The 19,606-nt window shown below is 39.0% G+C and overlaps 1 protein-coding gene across 1 annotated transcript in view; it reads left to right on the top strand.

Annotated features, from left to right (window-relative positions):
• The first annotated feature begins 11,209 nt into the window (after positions 1-11,209).
• TBCA (tubulin folding cofactor A) overlaps positions 11,210-19,606 on the top strand; it is a 97,430-nt gene continuing 89,033 nt past the window's right edge. Inside the window, exon 1 of the mRNA XM_020998456.2 lies at positions 11,210-11,384. Within this exon, the coding sequence (XP_020854115.1) occupies positions 11,332-11,384 (53 nt within the window). The 5' untranslated portion in view covers positions 11,210-11,331. The remainder of the gene's footprint in view (positions 11,385-19,606) is intronic.

Here is a 19,606-nt window from a genome sequence, read left to right as displayed (position 1 = left end):
CATCATGTGAAAGTCAGACTTTGTCATCTGCGAACAATATGACTCAGATGTTTGAGATGTGCATATAATGAGACAATAGCTGCACAGGATGAAAGATAGAATTTCTATTTTTTAATACTCTGTAAGTCTTTGCAGCTTCTTCAACTTAAATCTTAAGGCTATCACACATACAGACCCATATACAACTGAGATTTATAAACATAGCAGAGGCTGATATTATTGGAATGGTTTCCTGTTTGGTTGTGACAGCAGGGTTAGCCATACATGTAGCTCACATGAAAGTTTAGTTGCTTACAGAGTTCAGATACATGCATACTGACAGGACAAGTATGTAAGGCTCATTTAAAAGGAGTGGAGAAGGTTGCCTTGGGTAGTGGCATAAGTAGAGCAAGCCTGGGTTGTGGAGGTAAAATGACCCATGCTGATAGAGCAACTTTTGGCAAAGAGTCATGGCTCCCTCCCTGCCAAATTTCTTAGGGTCATGATGTGAATTTTCATTTTCAATTCACTTGTTCTTTCTCTCCCTCTGGAAGCAAATGTGGGATTTGCAAAGAAGGGAATTATATCAAACAACCTATCAATGTATTTGGCCAGTGACAGATTGCTTGAATTGGCTAGTTGTTGGGATGAATTATCCAAATCCATGGCTCCATTATTCTTCTTTATCAATATTTAGCCTGTATGGTAACTAATGATATTTTGGTCAGAAATATAAATTAAGTATTTATCATGTTAAAATGTTAGGTAATATGAAGTAAAATTTTAGTGAAATTCTGTGATGTAGCTAGAATTTTTTTGAACCCCAATGTTATCTCTGGGATCTCAAAATATGACCTTAGAGTGATGAGGAGTCTCAGAAACAGTGCCTTAGTACCAGTGTATCTGAAACTGTATATGAAAGCTGTTGTCATCTTAGACTTAACACCTACTGGAAAACTGACTCTGCCATGCAGGGATGGTACCAATAGCTGCCACAGAGTACTGGATACCGGGGAAAAGAACAAAGTAAAATACAGTCTTCCCCAGCTGTCTCCTTGTTGGTTAGGGTGTTGGGAAGACATAACCATTCAGGAAAACTTCACCTCCAGAAAACTCAGGCAAGAAATTGATTAGATCCAAACTGGTAACATTTGAAGCTGTTTAATAATGCCTTACAGAATTCTAGGTGGTGCAGCTGATAGAGTGCTGGGTGTGGAGTCAGGAAGCCTCATCTCCCTGAGTTCAAATCTGCCCTCAGACTAGCTGTGTGATCCTGGACAAGTCACTTAACCCTGTTTGTGTCAGTTACCTCATCTATAAAATGAGCTGGAGAAAGAAATGACAATCCATTCCAGTATCTCTGACAAAAAAAAAACCCAAATGGGGCCCCCATAAACTCTAATCCTCTCCACAGAGAGCACACATAAATACCATCCTTTGCTTTGTTGCTGTAGCTTTTTCCCCCCAGGGGATTATCACTGTCTACAGCATCATCTCTTTGCCTTATGGGTTGAACAATGCCTTTAATCAAAAGGATACATTCTATTTCTGACTATGCTATATTTAATTTCTTCTGTCTGCTGCTGTGGTTTTCCAGTATTCCACAGTTTTGCTCTGTCATTTAAAATTTGTTGGTCAGCAAGATAATAGTGTTTATTGAATTTAATGTGTTTCAGTTACAAATACAATGTGTATATATGTGCATATATGCATATGTGTGCCCACTGTGAGAGTAGGGAAGAATGGCTTATTGTAGAAAGAGAAGACTTGGATCTTGACCTCAACGAGCTTATAATCTAAGGAAATTGAATGAATATACATATGAAATCACTGAAGAATATTTTAAAAAATAAATATAGCAACAAGCATCTATTAACAGAGCTTATTAGTCATTGTTGTTCCCATGGAGCTGATTTGCACGATGTACCTAAGCACTCCATGGGAGTGAACTTAACCTTTTGAGGTAGTCTGGTAGTTTCTGCAGAGTGAGCACGTGTTCCTCAAAAGGCCCTTCTTAGCACGGATGGCAGAACTTGGGGGGCTAGAATGAGAGACTGAGACTGTGGCTTTATTTAGAGGCAGGACAAAAGCATGGTACAGAAGGGAAGATGGAGTTAAAAGAGAAGGCTGGTGCAATATTTTATGGGAGTGACACTAACAAATTATTTTTTTTCTCTGAAGTCTGGGTTTTTTAATACAGCCTTAAGATGATGGGGTAGAATCTTAGAAAAAGTGCTGTCTCAGAAATGCAGCGGGGATTGTTTTCGAAAATCCAGAACAATCTAGATGCTGGAAAAATCATCCTTTGTTGTATATAGATGGTCCCAAGTGTTGCCACAAGACATCATGTACCCTAGCAGGAGACAGACAGATGCTTTCCCCAGCTCCCTCCCTGCTTCACAGAGCCCTGGGGAAGGGGTATGAAGGAATGTCTGCTTTAGGGAATTTTCTCTGCTCTTAGCCAATGCCTCAGCATACTTCCCAAGCTCCAGTCTTCCCAAGCAGCCTTCCCATGACTCATCTAGGTCTTATTCTCTCTCTGCAAATACCCAAACTACTAGTTAGCTAGCCTACTAAATTTACCAGCAAGGGATAACATTGTTTCCACATTACATACACAGCTAATACGCTCACATGCTGTCATCATGACAGCTCACAGCAGTCCAGCTACACCTGTTCCTTAGTTTCCTCCCACCTTACTATTGAACCTGAGGGCTCCTACCCCTAGTTATGAGGCTGAAAGCTTTTCTTTTCTTTTCTTTTTGTTTCTGAAAGCTTTTCTAGTAGTGATGCTAACCATAGTCTCCCACAAGAGGCAGCTGATGGTACAGTGGGTAGAACACAGGACCTTCAATCAGGAACACCTGAATTAAAATCCTGCTTCAGACACTTACTAGTTTTGTTACCCTGGGCAAGTCACTAACTTCTATCTCAGTTGTCTCAACTGTAAAATGGGCATAATAATAGCCCCTACCTTCCAGGATTGTTGTGAGGATCACATGAAATATTTGTAAAGTGCTTAGTACAGTGCTTAGAGTGATGAGGAATCTCAGAAACAGTGCCCTAGTACCAGTGTATCTGAAACTGTATCTGAAAGCTGTTGTTATCTTAGACTTAACACCTACTGGAAAACTGACTCTGCCATGCTTATTTGCTTCATTCTTAAGACCATGTGAAGGGGAGGTAGGTTTAAATGAATCTCCTTACATATTTCTAGGAGAAATAGTTCATCTTGGCAAGGGCATGATGGAGATCCTTCTATTCATTGGTATGCCATGTGGTTCCCAATATCTTTTCAATTAGTTGATAGGGTATCAGTTGTTCCAAATGATTGAAAGCCTATGCTTTTTTATCAGGGGTAGGGAACCTATTGCCTCGAGGCTACAAGTGGCCCTCTAGGTCCTCAAGTGTGACCCTTCGACTGAATCCAAACTTCACAGAACAAATTCCCTTAATAAAAGGGAAGAGGTGGAGTTATTTCTAAGTCATGGGAATTTCTCCTCTGCAACTCAAACAATGTACTAATATTCTTCCCATGTTTGAGAGCCTCACCTAGGTCTTAGTCTGTGGAAAATCTAAAAAGCCTAAAGATACAGAAACTAGCCAATCATTAAATCTAAAAATAACTAACATTTATATGATGATCTAAGATTTACAAAGTGCTTTCCTTACAAACACTATGAGGTGTGCAGCATAAATGGTATCTGCATTTTATATTTTAAGAAGTGGATTCTCAGAGAAGTAAACAGAGTTACTCAAGGTCACAGTCAGAGCTCATGAGTGTCATGGGCTTGAAAATGATCTTCCTGAGTCTAAGGACAGTGCTTTGATTTCCTATACCACCTAAGCTCTTAGGTCCTGAAAGCTCTTCCTCCTCAACTATTCAAGGACATTTAACAAATTCAACTCAGCAAACATTTATTAAGGGCCTCCTATATGCCAGGCACTGTGCTAGGTACTGGGGTTACAAAGATAAAAACAAAAAAGTCTCTACCTCCAAGGGGCTTGGGTGGGGCTCAGAATATGCAAATATATATGAAACACATGCAAAGAAACTTGGAGAACCAGAAGCAAATTGGGATGGGAAGGGGGAGATCAGGAAAAACCTCTGTGAGATAGCATCTAAATTGAGTTTTGGAAGCAGGAATGATAAAGGCATTTCCCCATTCTGGGTATGGAGAATCAAGGGAGACAATCAGTTCCAAAGCATGGACTTGGAAGATGGAATTTTGTAACTATCAACAGCAAGTAGGGCTGTTTTGCTGAAACATAGAATGTTTAAGGGAGAGGAATGTGTAATTAGCCTGGAAAGATAGATTGAAGCAATATTGTACTTTAAATTTCAGACTGAGGAGTTTATACTTTATCTTAGGGGCAACAGGGAGCAATGAAGCTCCTTGAGTAGGGAGTGACAGGGTAAGAGATTGAGAGAGAACAATTAGGAAGCTATTGTCATAGTCCAGGAGACACATGATAAGGGTCTCACTAGGATGATGGCCCTATGAACAGAAATAAGGGGATGGATGAAAGAGAGTTGGAATTGATGAGACTTGGCAACTGATTCAATATGGAGCATAAGTAAGTGAAGAGTTGAGGATGACTTCTAGGTTATGAACCCAGATGACTGGGAAAATGGTGATACTCTCAGCACAGAAGTTAGGAAGAAGGTTGGGTTTTGGGGAAAAGATAATGATTTCAGTAATTCTGCTCCTTGAATACTACTTTAATGGCAATGCAATGAGGTTTACCTGTATGGGCTCAGCAGCTTTCTCTTCTCACCTTGTCTTTACTCAGTGTCACCACTATTGCTGGCTATGGTGCTGACCATTTTCTGAAAGCAGTAATAACACTCATGCCATACTGCTTGCCAGTGATGAGTTGGTGTCAGGTTCTTCAGTATAGAGATCTTCCTGGTTTTCTGAGTGAGGACTCTAGTAAAGGAATTAAGAACTGCTTCTCCCCTGCAACTTAAACCAGGGCCCTGATACCACAGGGACCCCTAGTGCAAGGGTATAAATGCAAACATCCACAGGAGACTTCAAGTAGAAAGACCTATAGGCAAAGGTTGATAATTAGAGTTTTGAAGTTAGGGACTTGGATTGGCAGGTAAGAGTGGGAAGACTGGAGCAAAGCATTCTTTTCTGGAGTAAAGAACACTAGATGTATGAATGTGGAAATTAAGAGGAAGAGATGCTAAAAAATCAGCCTGGCCACAGCATGACTAAAGGAGTAGTCAATAGTAAATAAACATTTATTAAACATCTGCTATGTGGCAGGAACTATGCTAAGTGCTGGGGATACAAATAAGTAAAAGAAAGGTAGTCCCTGCCCTCAAAGAGCTTATAATCTAATGAGGGAAGACAATACATAAATGGAATCTGTAAAGGTTGGGGCAGCCCCAGAGGGTACCAGCCATTGATGTTTGTAGAGTCAAAATCAAACAAAGAAGCAGGTAGGAAATGAAGAACTACTATTATTAAGAAATGAAAAAGCAGGAGTACCTGTTTTCACCATTCTATAGAATATATTTTCTGATAGTAGAAAAAGAATAGAATTCTCTACCGGTGTTTCTACTTTAGCCTTAAGTTAGAATGACAAAATTCCAGAGTGAGGAGGGGTGAGATGGGGGGGAGGAGGAACTTAGGAAAACATCTTGTCTAATCCTTTCATTCTGCAGATCAGTTAACCAAGGCCTAGAAAGTTAGAGTGACTTGCCCAAGGTGACCCAGTTTGTGGCAGGGTCAAATCTAATTGCTCACCCAGTGAGTTATGTGTAAATAATACTACCTTACATACAATTTTAAAAAATGGAATAACTTAAGATACTCCATCTGGGTATTTTAAAAAACTCTTCCTTCAGTCATTAATATTACTTTCCTTCTCAAATTGCCTTGTGTAATTTGGGATCATAGATTTAGAGAGAAAAAAGGACCTTAGAGATCATTTAGTCCAGGGATTTTTAACTTGAGGTCTGTGGATTTATTTTTTAAAAGGTATTTTGATAATAGCATTTCAATAAAATTGGTTTCCTTTGTAATATTATATAATTTAAGCATTCAAAAACTATTCTGAGAAGGGGTCTATTGGCTTCACCTGTCAAAGGGGTTCATGACATAAAAAGGTTGAGAACCCCTACTGAGTTCAACCCCTTCATTTTACAGATGAAGAAATTAAGGCTCATTGACATTAAATGATGTCCCAAATCACAGGCTACTAAGTGAAAGAGTTAGGATTTGAAAATTGGTCCTCAGACCAGGCTTTATATTTTGTATTACAGGAAAAATTCTGTATGCTGCATTTTAGGCAAAGCCTGCCAAAAATGATTTTTATTCTATTCTATACATAGTTCTATTTTGATTTAAGGATTATTCTATTCTAAGCATTTATGCTTACAAATTTACCCAAAGATGAACTGAGCTATTCCAAGAGGCTGAAAATCTCTAACACAAACTGGTTCAGAATTACAGTTATGGCATTCTTAGATAATAGACACAATTCTACAATGTGATAAAACAGTTACAGTGCTCAGGCTAAAATTCAATTAACATTTTACTTCACCAACAGACTTTACAACACCAACACTTAATTTTCAGCATACCCCTGGAGAATTATTTTCCTAAAACCATTCAGTTCCTCTTTGACCATTCTCTTCAAGAATTCTCTTTTCCAGTAAGTCAAAGGTAAACTGAAGAGATTATTTCCACTAGCTGACATAATCAAAGATTTTTTTTCCCTTAGTCTGACGATTACCCTAATCTGGTTAAGGTGGATCAAACAAGGGCCCCTTAGCCATTTCTGGTCACCTCCCCAATTACTTCAGGCAGGAGCCTTTTCTTGGGCTGGTCTGGAAAAAGGGGAGAAGGATTCTGTTTTAGAATTGATAAAGAAAGGTTGCTAAAGTTTCTCTCTCTTATTAGTATAAAGACTTCAGACCAGTATGATTTTTAAGTGATTTCTTAAAATTTCTAAAATGGGGAGCAAGAGGACTTCAGTCTGCTTCTACAAAATGCCCTCCTGTAGAATGTAAGTTCATTGGGAGAGGGGGGGATGCCTATTTAATTTTATTTTTGTTTTTGAGTTTCCAGACCAAGTACAGAGTTTGACACAAGATGCTTTTCATATATACATATAAATTCATATATATCTATATCTATATCTATATCTATATCTATATCTATATCTATATCTATATCTATATCTATATCTATATCTATATCTATATATCTATATATCTCAATTCAATTTAACTTTTGTTAAGTGAAAAGAATGTAAAATACTGTACTAGACTTTGGGGATAGACGGAAGGTAAAACACTGGTCATGACTGATGTGAACCTTACATTCTAGGAGGGAGATTCATTCAGTTTATTTGATAAGCATGTATCCAGCAAATATTATATGCCATGCACTATACTAGAGTGCTGGGCATGTGAAGAAAAATATGTCTTTGCCTTCAAAGGGCTTGCATTCTATTGGGGAAACAACATGTATATAGGTGAGGAAGTCATTCTGTCTACACAGCAGAGTATGAAGTATAACAAATGTATAACAAAGTTGGGAAGTTGGACTGGGGCCAGGTTGTGAGGAACTTTAAAAGCAAGCAGAGTTTTTATTTGCTTCTAAAGGCAATAGGGAGCCACTGTAATTTACTGAGTCAGGGAATAATATGGTTAGAACTGCCTATTTGGAAAGTTATTTTAGCAGTAGATTGGATTGGCAGGGAGACCAATTCAGAAGTTATTTCAGTTGTCCAGGGCTTGATGAGGGCTTGAACGAGGCCATGTGAACAGTAAGATGGGATTTGATTCAAGAGAAGTTGTGGAGGTAGAATCAGCAGGACTTGGAAGATGATTTGGATATGGGAGGAAAGGGAGAGGAGAGTTGAGGATGACTCTGACGTTGAGAACCTGGGTGATTAGGATGGTGGTGCTTTCAATAGAAATAGGGAAGTCAGAAAGAGGGGAGGTGAATTTGAGATGCCTAGGGGACATCCAGTTGGAGAAACCTAATAGGCAGTTAGAGGTGAAAGACTTGAGTTTACTGGGGCTGTATCTGGGATTTATCTTCATGGAGGTGACAGCTAAATCCATGTGAACGGATGAATTCCCTAAGAGAATACAGAAAAAATGGAGAGGGCACAGGACAGAGCCCTAGTCAACATCCACATATAGGAAGTGGGACAAGGATGACAAGCCATCAAAAGCGACTGAGGTGCAACAAGGCTGTTACAAAAACCCAGCCAGAAGAGTGATTCTAGAAAAGGGGGAAGGGGTTGATAGAATTAAATGCCGCAAGGAAGTCAAGATGGCTAAGGACTAAAAAAAGGCCATTGGATCTGGCAGTTAATAGATCATTGGTCATTTGATGAGAGATGAAATTGGAAGACAAATTACAAAGAGGATGAGAAAAGTGAAGAGAGTAAATGGAGGAGAAATGTCTGGACAGTATCCAGATTACCAGGATACACACAGTATTATTACATTAGTGCAACCCTGAAATGCTAAAACAAGGGCTGTGTGTGGTCTGAAATGGAAGGCTTTTACCCTGAGGGGCCATATTGAATAGAGGAATGATTGCAAATCATAAGACTTGGACTTGAATCCCCGATCAGTGACTTACTACTTTTGTGATCTTAGACAAGTCACCTGACATTTTTTTGTCATCAGTTTCCTAGTCTGTCAAGCTTGGATGATACTTGTGTTCCCTGTGTAAGCTCTAAAGGGCTACAGAAATATTAGCTATTACTTCACAGATTTTGAGTTATAGGGAATCTTAGAGGAGATCTAGTCCAAGATCTTCACTTTACAGATGAGGAAACCAAAGGCCATAGGGCTTATGTGGCCTGCCCAAGGTCACACCTAGGTTGGTGCTTTTTCTTTCAAGGAAGACTTCATGGAGAAAGTAACAATTAAATTGGTCTTCAAAGAATAGGGAGGGGAATATTTGGGGGACAAATTGAACAGAAGACTTCATATATTCAGTTAGCAAGTAGGAGGTAGAGGTTACGTGTCAAGAGGGATAACAGATGGACATGCAGAGAGACATGCTAAGTGCTACACTGACATCCAGGTAATGTTGACTGCCCAGCTGAACTGCTTCTTGAGGGTGGTAGATCTTTCAGGGAGAACTTATGGGAGAACATGGACAAGAGTTGCACAAGATAGGTGTAGGCAGGTTATGATCCATACTAAGTGTAATTAATCTTAGATTTAAAAGAGTTGGTGAACTTGAATGAAAAAAAAAATACATCTTTATTTTCTCTAACCTCTAATTCAGTGGTTCTCAAAATGTGGCACAGAGATTCCTGAGGGTCCTCAAAAACCTTTTAGAAAGTATATTAGATCAAAATTATTTTCATAATAGTTTTAATTTCTAATACAGTAAACATTGATAGATTTAACCAATGTAAACAAAAGTTCTTTGGGGTCCTCAATAATTTTGAAGAGTATAAAGGGATCCTGAGACAATAAAGTTTGAAAGCCTCTGTTCTTACTGAAATTTGGCATTTCCTACTATTATTAATTTTAAAAAAAATAACATTTCTCAGACGGGATCCCATAAGCTTCACCAGACTGCTAAAGGGCTTCATAATATCCCTAAAGGTTAAGAATTCCTGTTCTATATCTTTAAGGAACACTCACATGGATGAGATCCTGGACCCATGTTAGTAAATAATTGTTATAGTGATGTACTATATTGTTATAGCTATTTACTACATATTTATTTATAATTGATAAACTGTAATATTTATAGTTATCTACTCAATAAGCTCGGTGGCTTCTCCTTGCCTCCAGGAGCAAATAGAAAATGATCTGTTTGGCATTCAAAGCTCTTCACAATCTAGCCTCCTCCTACCTTACTCCCCAGTATGTACTCTTTGATCCAGTGACGTGGGCCTTTCGGGCTGTTCCAGGAAGACATCCCACATCTCACTTGCAGGCATTCTCTCTGGCTGCTCCACTCCCCCCACCCCCAATCATCTAGAATGCTCTCCCTCCTCCAGTCTGCTTATTGACCTCTCTGACTTCTTTAAGTCTCAGTTAAAATCCCCCCTTCTACAAGAAGCCTTCCCCAACCCCTCTTAATTCCATGGCCTTCTCTCTGTTAATTATTTCCTATTTATCCTGCACATAGCTTGCTTTATATACATATTTGTTTGCATGTTGTTCCCCCATTAGATTGTAAGTTCACTGAGGGCAGGGACTGTCTTTTTACTCCTTTTGTATCCCCAGAACTTAGCACGATGCCTGGTACATAGTAGGTGCTTAATAAATATTTATTGAATTAAGTATAGTTATATAGTATATGTAGCATATACTATATACTTATTTATAGTTAATAAACTATTTACTATTATTTATGATATATACTATATAAAAGTATATATAGTATATATACACATATGCATATATAGTATATAAATACATACTATACACATATATAGTATATGTGCATTATACAATAGATATACATCTATATATCACACATATATAAATATAAATGACATCCTTATAAGCAGATGGATAAATACATATATATAATATAATACATACATGTATACATACATGTATGCTATATAAATGATAAAGTATACACTATAAATAAGTATATACTATACACAGTATATGCCATATAAATAATGCTAAAAATGCTAAAATATGCAGTTATATGTATAACTACATAATATATATTTATATTTTATTTAGCTAGTGATAGTATACTATATATACAGTATATACTATACAATATAGAATACTAGATATAATATAGTCTGGGATATACCATATATTAATAGTAATAATAATATAATAGTAATATAGTATATGTTACAAATAAACGTATTAACAATAGCAAATAGTCAAGTAATTTATTAAGCATATGAAAATGCATCTATTGCCATTGGTCCCCGGACACTGAAAATGTAAATCATCATTTTAAAAGTTTTCTACGTTACTCGGTTTATAGACAGAACAATAGCATCCGCCAACTCAACCCATCTGGGAAGAGGGAAAGTGCCAAAGACACCCCAGAAGTGGAAACACAGATGCTGGGGCTGCTCCACCCAGCGCAGACCACTCCACCTGAGTAGAGAAAGGGCTGGCTAGTGAGGAAGGGAGGGGCCTGACTGACTGCTCCACCTGTCCCCGGGCTCCCATTGGTCAGACGCGAGGTGGAGGGGGCGGGAAGGAAGGAGGAGGGGCCGCGCAGGGAGTGATCGCGGGCCGCGCCCGGACCAACGCATGCGCACAGGAGGCCTCCCACGGGTTAGCGGACATAACTGGTTTCAGCGTGCTCGGTCTCCTCCCCTCCGACTTTTTGCTCTCCTTCCGCCAGCAGCGCTCAGTGAGGGACCATGGCTGATCCTCGCGTGAGGCAGATCAAGATCAAAACGGGCGTCGTGAAGCGGTAAGTGCCGACATCTTCCTTCTCGCTTCCGTCACGGCTGGGCCGCCTCGGCCCAGGGGAGGCCGGGCTGAGGCCGGGCCCGACTGCCTTCCCCGGAGCCTCGGGCATCTTAGCTGCCCGGCGGTGACCCGGGGGCGGGGACGGCCGGAGGGGAGGCACGGAGGCTCGCACCGCACCCCCCCCGTCCCGCCCCTCCCCTCCCGGGTGCGGGGCCCTGGGCGCGAGGCCCGGGTGGGGCCGACCGGCGGGGTGGGCGCCCGGGAGCGCCTCGGGGAGGGGTTCGGGGAGGGGATCCAGAGCCCCCTCTTTGGCAGACGAGGTCCTCGAGGCCTCCGCTTCGGCCCCCAGCTGGGGGGGGGTCGGGGCCTCCCGAAGGCCGGAGCGCGTCTCTTTTGCACCCTGGGCGCATTGGGGCCTGCACATGCCTCTGTTTCTGAACTTGGGAGAAAGTTCTGCCGAGGGGGGTGGCCCAATTTTAGGATGCCTGCTAACTTTCGTTCGCCGCCGGCCTGAGATGGGCCCGAGGAAGTCTAGGGAGTGCACAACCCAAGGATGGGATTGATGACCGCCTTTTGTTGCCCCTCCTTGCTGGGGCCTGGAGGAGTTGGGGGTTAACTTCCAGAGCGTCTCCCGAACTTGTTTTCTTTCTCCCGACTACCCTACCCCCCCAAATCTGCTCTTAGGTACAGTGTTACACGTGTTCTGCTCCTCTGTCCTGTGGGAAGGTTTTTTTAACTAGCAGCCAAAGGAAAGTGAATTTTGTTTTGGGATGCAGCAGTATTGGTAGAATCCTGTTACGTGTTCCAAACTATTAAGATCACTATTTAATTGTGCACTTCAAGATAAAAGGTCAACCAGTTGTGGAAAAGGTCGTGGGTTCTGAAGCATGATCTGTTAAATCACAATTTATTCCCCATTATTGGCAAGGAAAGGAGATCACTGTGGCATCTGCATTGCTACTTGTGGTGCCAACCTTTTGCCAGCTCACTTCGTGGCAGAAGAGGCAGGACAAGGAAAGGAAAATAAATGTAAATTCATTGATTTAAGTTGTAATTACTGTGGTCTTACCACACCTTGGCATTGAACCATTTGAATACTTTACTAGGAAGCAGCAAGAGGCTTCATCTACCTAGGTTCTTAAGTAGTGTTTTCCACTTTGAGATAGAATTCTTCATATACACAAATACTGATTTTTTTAATGATAAATTATGTTCCTCATGGTCAGTTGTCCTTCATCCCAATGAGGACCAAAATGATGTCACTGTGTTCAGGTCATGGTACTGCTACTGATCAGACCAGTATGATCTAGGAAGGCTCTGCTACAGGTCTGGCACAAATAGGCCATATGAACTTTGAACAGTTGGAAGGAAGGACTCCATATAAAACTGATCAAGTAATGTTTTAGGGGTTGGTGCCTAACATGTATTTATATTGAAATTAAGAGTAGGGAGGATTTTTTAAGACCAAAACTATAAAACTTTTTGGGTATTAGATTAACAATACTCAAGTAATAATGCAGGCCTTTTATCATAGTCTCAGTCAATCCATGAATCAAGTGTTTAAGGAATATGCCAAGTACCATGCTAGGATGGTGATACAAAGACAAAAATAAAACAGCTTCTGCCTTCAAGGAGTTTATGTTATTTAGTTCAGTCCAACTCTTTGTCATCCTGTGGACCATCCTGTCTATGGGTTTTTGTTGGCAAAGATTTTTTTTTCCTTCTTCATTGTGATTCATATCTTTCCTTCATTATTATTATTTTTTTTTGAGTAGGTCGAAGAGGCTCTTTTTTGCCTCATTTATTACTTAGCCTTAATCATTGAATGGGTGTTGCCTCAGACAAACTGGGAAAGGCCTTAGCTTAAAAAAGCCAAGGTCTCCCACTGCATTTGGGGCTGTCTCCAGTTTTCCTGATGTGTGTCTTGCCACTAGACCCACGTGGCTCTGGAGGAGAGAGTGAAACAAATGACTGCAAAATTTTGCCTCTCTTAAATCCAATGATGTGCAAGTCAAGGCATCATCCTCATGATGTCATTGGCACTCTTCTAGAATGAAGGACAAATAACAATTTTTGAGTAGTAGTAGCTGCCCCACTGGGAACTCAATTGTCCAGTCCTGTTGGGCAGTGCTGGAGGTGAGATAAGAGCCTATTCAAGACTTATGAGACAGATTATGCAAAGATTCAAAGGTGGGAAAGGTAGTAAGTCTTGTATAGGAGAAAGTTAATGTACTTAAAATTCTGTTGACATTTCCTTGTGTTCCAGATCCTGTGATACAGGGATGGCATTGAATCATTCATTCCCTGCCCTCAGTGAGCTTATTCTGTTGACTTCTCTTCCATCTGTATTTGTGATTTCATCCCTGTGAAGAATTTATGTGATAGTTCTTTTTATTGTTTCTTGGCTCCAGGCATTTTTTCTGGCTGTCCCCCATTCCTGCCGTACTTTCTCTCTTCTCTCACTGTTGACCTCCCTGGCTTCCTTTAAGTCCCAACTATAATCTCACCTTCTATGGGAAGTCCTCCCTAATCCCTTTTTAATTCCAGTGCTTTCCCTCTTTTAATGATTTCTTATTTATTCTGTGTACTGCTTGGTTTGTATGTATTTGCATGTTGTCTTCCCCATTAGATTGTAAGCTTCTCTAGGGCAGGGATTGTCTTTTGTCTCTTTTTCTATCTCCAGAGCTTAGCACTGTGCCTGGAACAGAGGAGGCAGTTAATAAATGTTTATTGACTGACTACTTGCTTACAGTCAGATATAGCTAATGTCTATCAGAGTCAGTACTTGAAGCCAGGTCTTTTCAGACTTCAAGAAGCTGCCTCTTGCATTTTCATGCTTTCCTTATATCAGATAACTTTATCTAATCACTAATTAATAACTAGCAAACTTTAAAAATTGTCTTTAAAGTAACAAAATTTTGAAATCAATATATGATTTCCTTTATACAGGACAAAAATATTGATGACTGCTTTTAAAGTATGGTAAAAGTGTTACGAGGTTTGGACTTGCTTTTGGTATTTGTAATGCCAAAGCATTGGTACTTGATAGAAAAGATCTGAGAGAAAGGGTCAAGTGGGTTGTGTTTCCAAATAATTGATAATAAACACTGAAAAATAATGATATTTTTAAAGTTTTGTGACCTGGATAAATGATTAATTAAGGATATAGCTATCTATTCAGTAATTTCCAACAACAGACTTAAAAAATTCCAGCATACTTTTTAGTTACCAAGTAGACAAGAACTGTATACTCTTGGTCATATCTAATATATATGAGATGTTAAAGGAACTCATGACCTCATTGTAGAAATTCTAAATACATTGGGCGAAGATATTTCTTCAGCATATATCATGATTTCTACTTCATCTTCCTTACTATAACATTTATATTCGAAGCTACCATTTATTTATTAATTACAATGTAAGTGCAGAATGTAGATCAGTGGAACAAAAAAATAAACTTTTATGCATATGCTTGACCATTTGCATATTTCATTGAATTTTCAGTCCCAGTTAGTTTTTTGTAGTTTCATAGAATCCATCCTGGTGGTCCATCTATTATATACTATCCTTGCTACATCATCTTCCCAGCTTTTTTTTACCCTTATAACATGGCCTAGGTGTTTTGTTTTGGTTGTACTAGTGTTATAAGGGGATTTTTGTCTTAACTATTGTCCTCACCAGTCATTTCCTAAATTACTGCATGCTTGAGAATTTAAAGCCATGTAGAACAAAAGTCACATAGCAAATTCATATGTTGAAATTTCTTGCATCTATTAGATGGATCAGCAGAGAAGTATAAAAGGCTGAAATAAAGAAAGGATTCTGGTGCAGAGGATCCCTTGTGAGGAAACTCATTCCACTTTTGGACATTTCTAATTAATAGGGAAATTTTCCCTCACATCATAATTAAATATGCCTCTTTATAGCTTCTTACTTTTATCCTCTGAGGCCAAGCAGAATACATCAAATCCTTCCTCCATAAGATAGTCCTTCAAATACAAAGTTCTTCAGTGAGAGTTGTCATGTCTTCCCTGGACTAAAGAGACCCATTTCCTTTCACCAAAGTGATCTTATCATTCTGGTCATTGTCCTTTGGAGGTGCTCCAAAACCAACAAACATTTATTAAATGTATACTCTGTACAAAGTACAATGTTAAATATTCAGAGAGATACAGAGATGGGAGAAAACGTGGTTAAGACTCTTGTAGTATACTGGTTAATAAGACTGGTGTAGCTTATATAAACTCTTGGATCCTTGTCCTTACTCCTGCTATCATTGTCGAATTAATTCCCCAGAGGCTACATATCTCCTCAGGATTCGAAGTATTACTCTAATGAGTTATGGTGTTTTCTCTAATTCCACTGGTGCAAATCTTGTTTTGGTATGTTCTCTCTAATATAAATTACCACTTACAGTTAGTGTCTCTCTCTCTGTCCCACCCCGCCTGGTGTCATTGATGTAGAAATATAATTATATTTCCCTGAACTGGAGGCATACTGTCCCCACCCTTGTCTTTGGGCAGAGTGGGCTCAAACTTAATTAGTTGCTACAAAGCATTTGTGCCACCAAATGCACTTCTGAACATGGCATGTCTGGTAGATGAAGCCTGTCTATTGCTTGCTCTTATGTAGTGGTTTCAAATTCCAATTTCATTTGCGTTTAGAAGTTTATAAAATCTATTTGTAGTGTTACTATCTAAATCTTTTTCTTCAGCAAGTTTACTTAACTGATTACATAGCCACCTGAGCAAAAAAAAAGAGGACTGAATAAATAGGGCTCAGAACTGAACCTAGGGACTTTGGGGCATAAAGAGAATTGAAATCCTTGTTCTGGTCTAATTTCTTCATTTTACCAAAAAGGAAATTGAGGCCTTGGGAGTGACTTGTGCAAGGTCACACAGCTAGTTAGTAGAAAAGCAGAAATTATAACTCTTTTATCTCAGTCTCCATGGCTTTTGCTGTATTAGGAGGACAACAGTTACTACTAGAGTACTAGACTTTTTTTATTTTAAAAACTTGATAGTCTCACAGTCTTCTTTCCTTGTTAGACTACATCTGGAATGTTGGGTTGAGTTCTGGGGACCATAGCTTGAGAAGGAGATTAATAAACTGGAGAGTGTCCAGAGGAGAGGAACTAGGATGGTAAAGAGCTTTCCGTCCGTGCCATGTGAGCATCACTCGAAGGAACTGAACCAAAGTCAGCTGAAGGAAAGAAGGCTTTGGGGACATGAGAGCTTATTTCAGGTGTTTGGAAGACTTTCATGGAAGAGGGATGTGATTTGTTTTGTCTGGCCCCAGAGAGCCAAGAACAATGGGTAGAAGTTGAAAAGAGGCAAAGTTAGTTCTGTTGTCAGAAAAGACTTCTTGTTAAGGTTGTCTGAGTTTGGAATGACCTACCTAGAGAGGCAATGGTGATGGCCTCCCCTCCTTAGGTAGCTTTAGGAAGTGACTGGGTGACCCTGTTAAGTATGTTGTAATGGGGATTTATTTTGTGTATGGGGTTGGACGACATGTCTACTGAGGCTCCTTCCAACTTTGATGGTTTGTGATTTTCACCCTATGAGTCCTCTGATCAGTGTTCCAGGAATTGTTGTTCACTCATTTCTGACTCTTCATGACCCCATTTGGGGTTTTCTTGGCAGATGCTGGAATGGTTTGCCATCTCTTTCTCTAATTCATTTTACAGGTGAGCAACTGAGACAAACAGAGTTAAGTGATTTGCCCAGGGTCACACAGCTAGTAAGTGTCAAAGGGCACTTGTCTGAGGGCAGATTTGAACTCAGGAACACCAGGGCCGGTGCTCTATCCACTGGGTCACCTAGCTGCCCTTATACCTGGTTTCGTGGTAATACATGCCTCTTGAAAAGTAGTGGTCTTCTGCTTCTGGCAGCTGCCTTCTAACGTCATGAAAGTTCACTTAGCTTGTTTTGTGGAAGTCATTTAACTCTGATATATTATAGTTCCTATAGCTTACTTCTTCAAGGAGTCTTCCTAGCTTGTTACTTTCCTTGTAGGAGAACTATATACAGTTATAGAAGCCATATCTTGCTCATGTTAAATTTTTAAGTAACAGTGTCCAGCATTATTGTAAATTATAAATAGCCTTTTCCTTTTATAACTGTTGTGTAGCACATTTTGTATTTTTTTTATATAAGCTACATAATAAAGGAAAATTGTTGTGTTGGAATGGAAAGATTTGGAATCAAAAAGACATATGTTCAAATAATGGCTGTAACACTAGCTGTGTGACCTAGGACAAATCACTCAGCTTTTCTGAGCCTCGGTTTCCTTGTCCAGAAGATGAGCATATTGGTCTAGATGGTTTCTAAGTTCCTTTCCACGTTTAAATATATGATCTTGTGATATAAAGAAATTTGCTCCAGGAGAGAAGAAAAATGTAGAATTTACACTAATTGTTGACATGCAGTTTTGAATAAACTACTCATGTCTATAGGTCTCTGAAGTAGGATTATTATTTTCCAAAACTAAGTGGTTTACTACTTTTGTGGTCATTGTATGGTTATGAAAGTTTTCTCTAAGAAAAAATGCACTCATTCAGTTAATACAAAAGATTGCTTTAATCACTTTAAAACCAACTTATTTTACAGTAAAGTCAGTTGAAATGTTCTACTGCTGAATAAATGAATAGATGAAAAATAACTTTCTGAAATATATCTTTACATAGCCATTTTGTATTGCTAACAAATAAAAATCTAATGTGAACATACAGTGTTAGGGCATGTGAAATAGCACTGACATGGGCCCATAGTTTCTCTCTGATTAAATGAAAGTGACATCAGTAGATTAGAATGAGACTAAGACAATTCACATTGCAATTGTGTTAGTTTAACTTTAACAATCTTTTAACACTCTTGTTTAAATGTAGCTGACGTACCATAATTGCAGATCTACAAGCCTTGATTATAGAATTTTACAGCATGAACCTGTGGGGAAATTGTATTGATTTTTGTACAGCAACCCTTTCAGAAACCACCTTTCCCAAACTGTGGCATCTTCCCAAGTTTGTTTATACCTTTACCTCTGCTGTACAGCTCATATTCTGAAGATGTGTGTGGCATATGTAGCATTTATTGTAGTTTTTTTGTTCAGAAATATTTACTAAAGTAACAAAATGTAAATTTTAAAACTTCTTTTAATACAAATGTGTACAAGTCTCACATTATTAAGCAAATATGTACATTTCCCTAAAAAAGGAAAACGTGACCGTGATTCGACTTGATAATCTCCAAGACCTCTTCAAGCTCTTAATCAGTGATCTGAAGTAATCAGCTATGCAAGTAGTTTTTTCTCTGTCTTTATTTCTTCACTTGCTCCTCACCCCCTTTTTTGAAGTTAGATGTAAATGTGGTAGACAGCATCATTTTGGAATTGAGGGCATAGCCCTCTGGTTTGCTCTCCTTATTTATGTCATCCTCTTTGCTGTGGGATGAAGTAACCTTAAGGTGACCAGTTTTCCACTTCTGAAAATTGGCTCAGTATTTTTGAAATTTGAGTAATTTATCTGCTTCCTCAAAATGGAGGTCTAAAGCACTATTAGCTTGAAGCAAAGGAATGATATCAACATTTTACTAGCTCTTTGTTCAACAGTTACTTGATAGAAGAAAAAGCAGAGGAATAATGGCTAAGAGTTATAAATGACAGGTAGCTATCTATTTGACCTCAAAAGAGAGAAGTCTAAGGTTCATTTATGAATGTGCACTGCTTAGGAGCTTTCAAAATTTTCAACATGGAAATTGAAATTTGCCTCTTTGTGTATTTGTTATTACTTTTTTTTTTTTGACCAGAAGATCAGCACTATAATAATCCTAAACTCTCAGGTAATGATAATCTTAAATATTCAGGATATAGGAGCATAGGACATGCTATGCTGGGTCAGGCCAGTGGGCCATCTAGCCCAGTATTTCATACATGACAGTAGCAACAAGAAACATTTTGTAGGAGAGCAGATTTTTCCCTATATGAAACAGTCCTTAGGGGTTAGTGATATACTGTTGAATGTTCCCAGTAACCTGTTGTGGATTTACCATTGGTGAATTTACAAGAGGTCACTTAAGTGTAATCTTACTTTTCTGAATCATAGCCATAAATAAAGGAAATAAGTAAAAAAGACCTCAAGAAGAAGTTAAGAGATGTTAATATAAGCACTATACACTAAAGCTCATGTTCTCAGCATATTTTTGCACAGAGTTTTAACAATCC

Source organism: Phascolarctos cinereus, unplaced genomic scaffold (genome assembly GCF_003287225.1).
Source record: "Phascolarctos cinereus isolate Bilbo 61053 unplaced genomic scaffold, phaCin_HiC Scaffold_4;HRSCAF=312, whole genome shotgun sequence".
Taxonomy (NCBI): domain Eukaryota; kingdom Metazoa; phylum Chordata; class Mammalia; order Diprotodontia; family Phascolarctidae; genus Phascolarctos; species Phascolarctos cinereus.
Note: the sequence above shows the minus strand (reverse complement) of the source record. Positions and strands in the feature narration are given on the sequence as shown.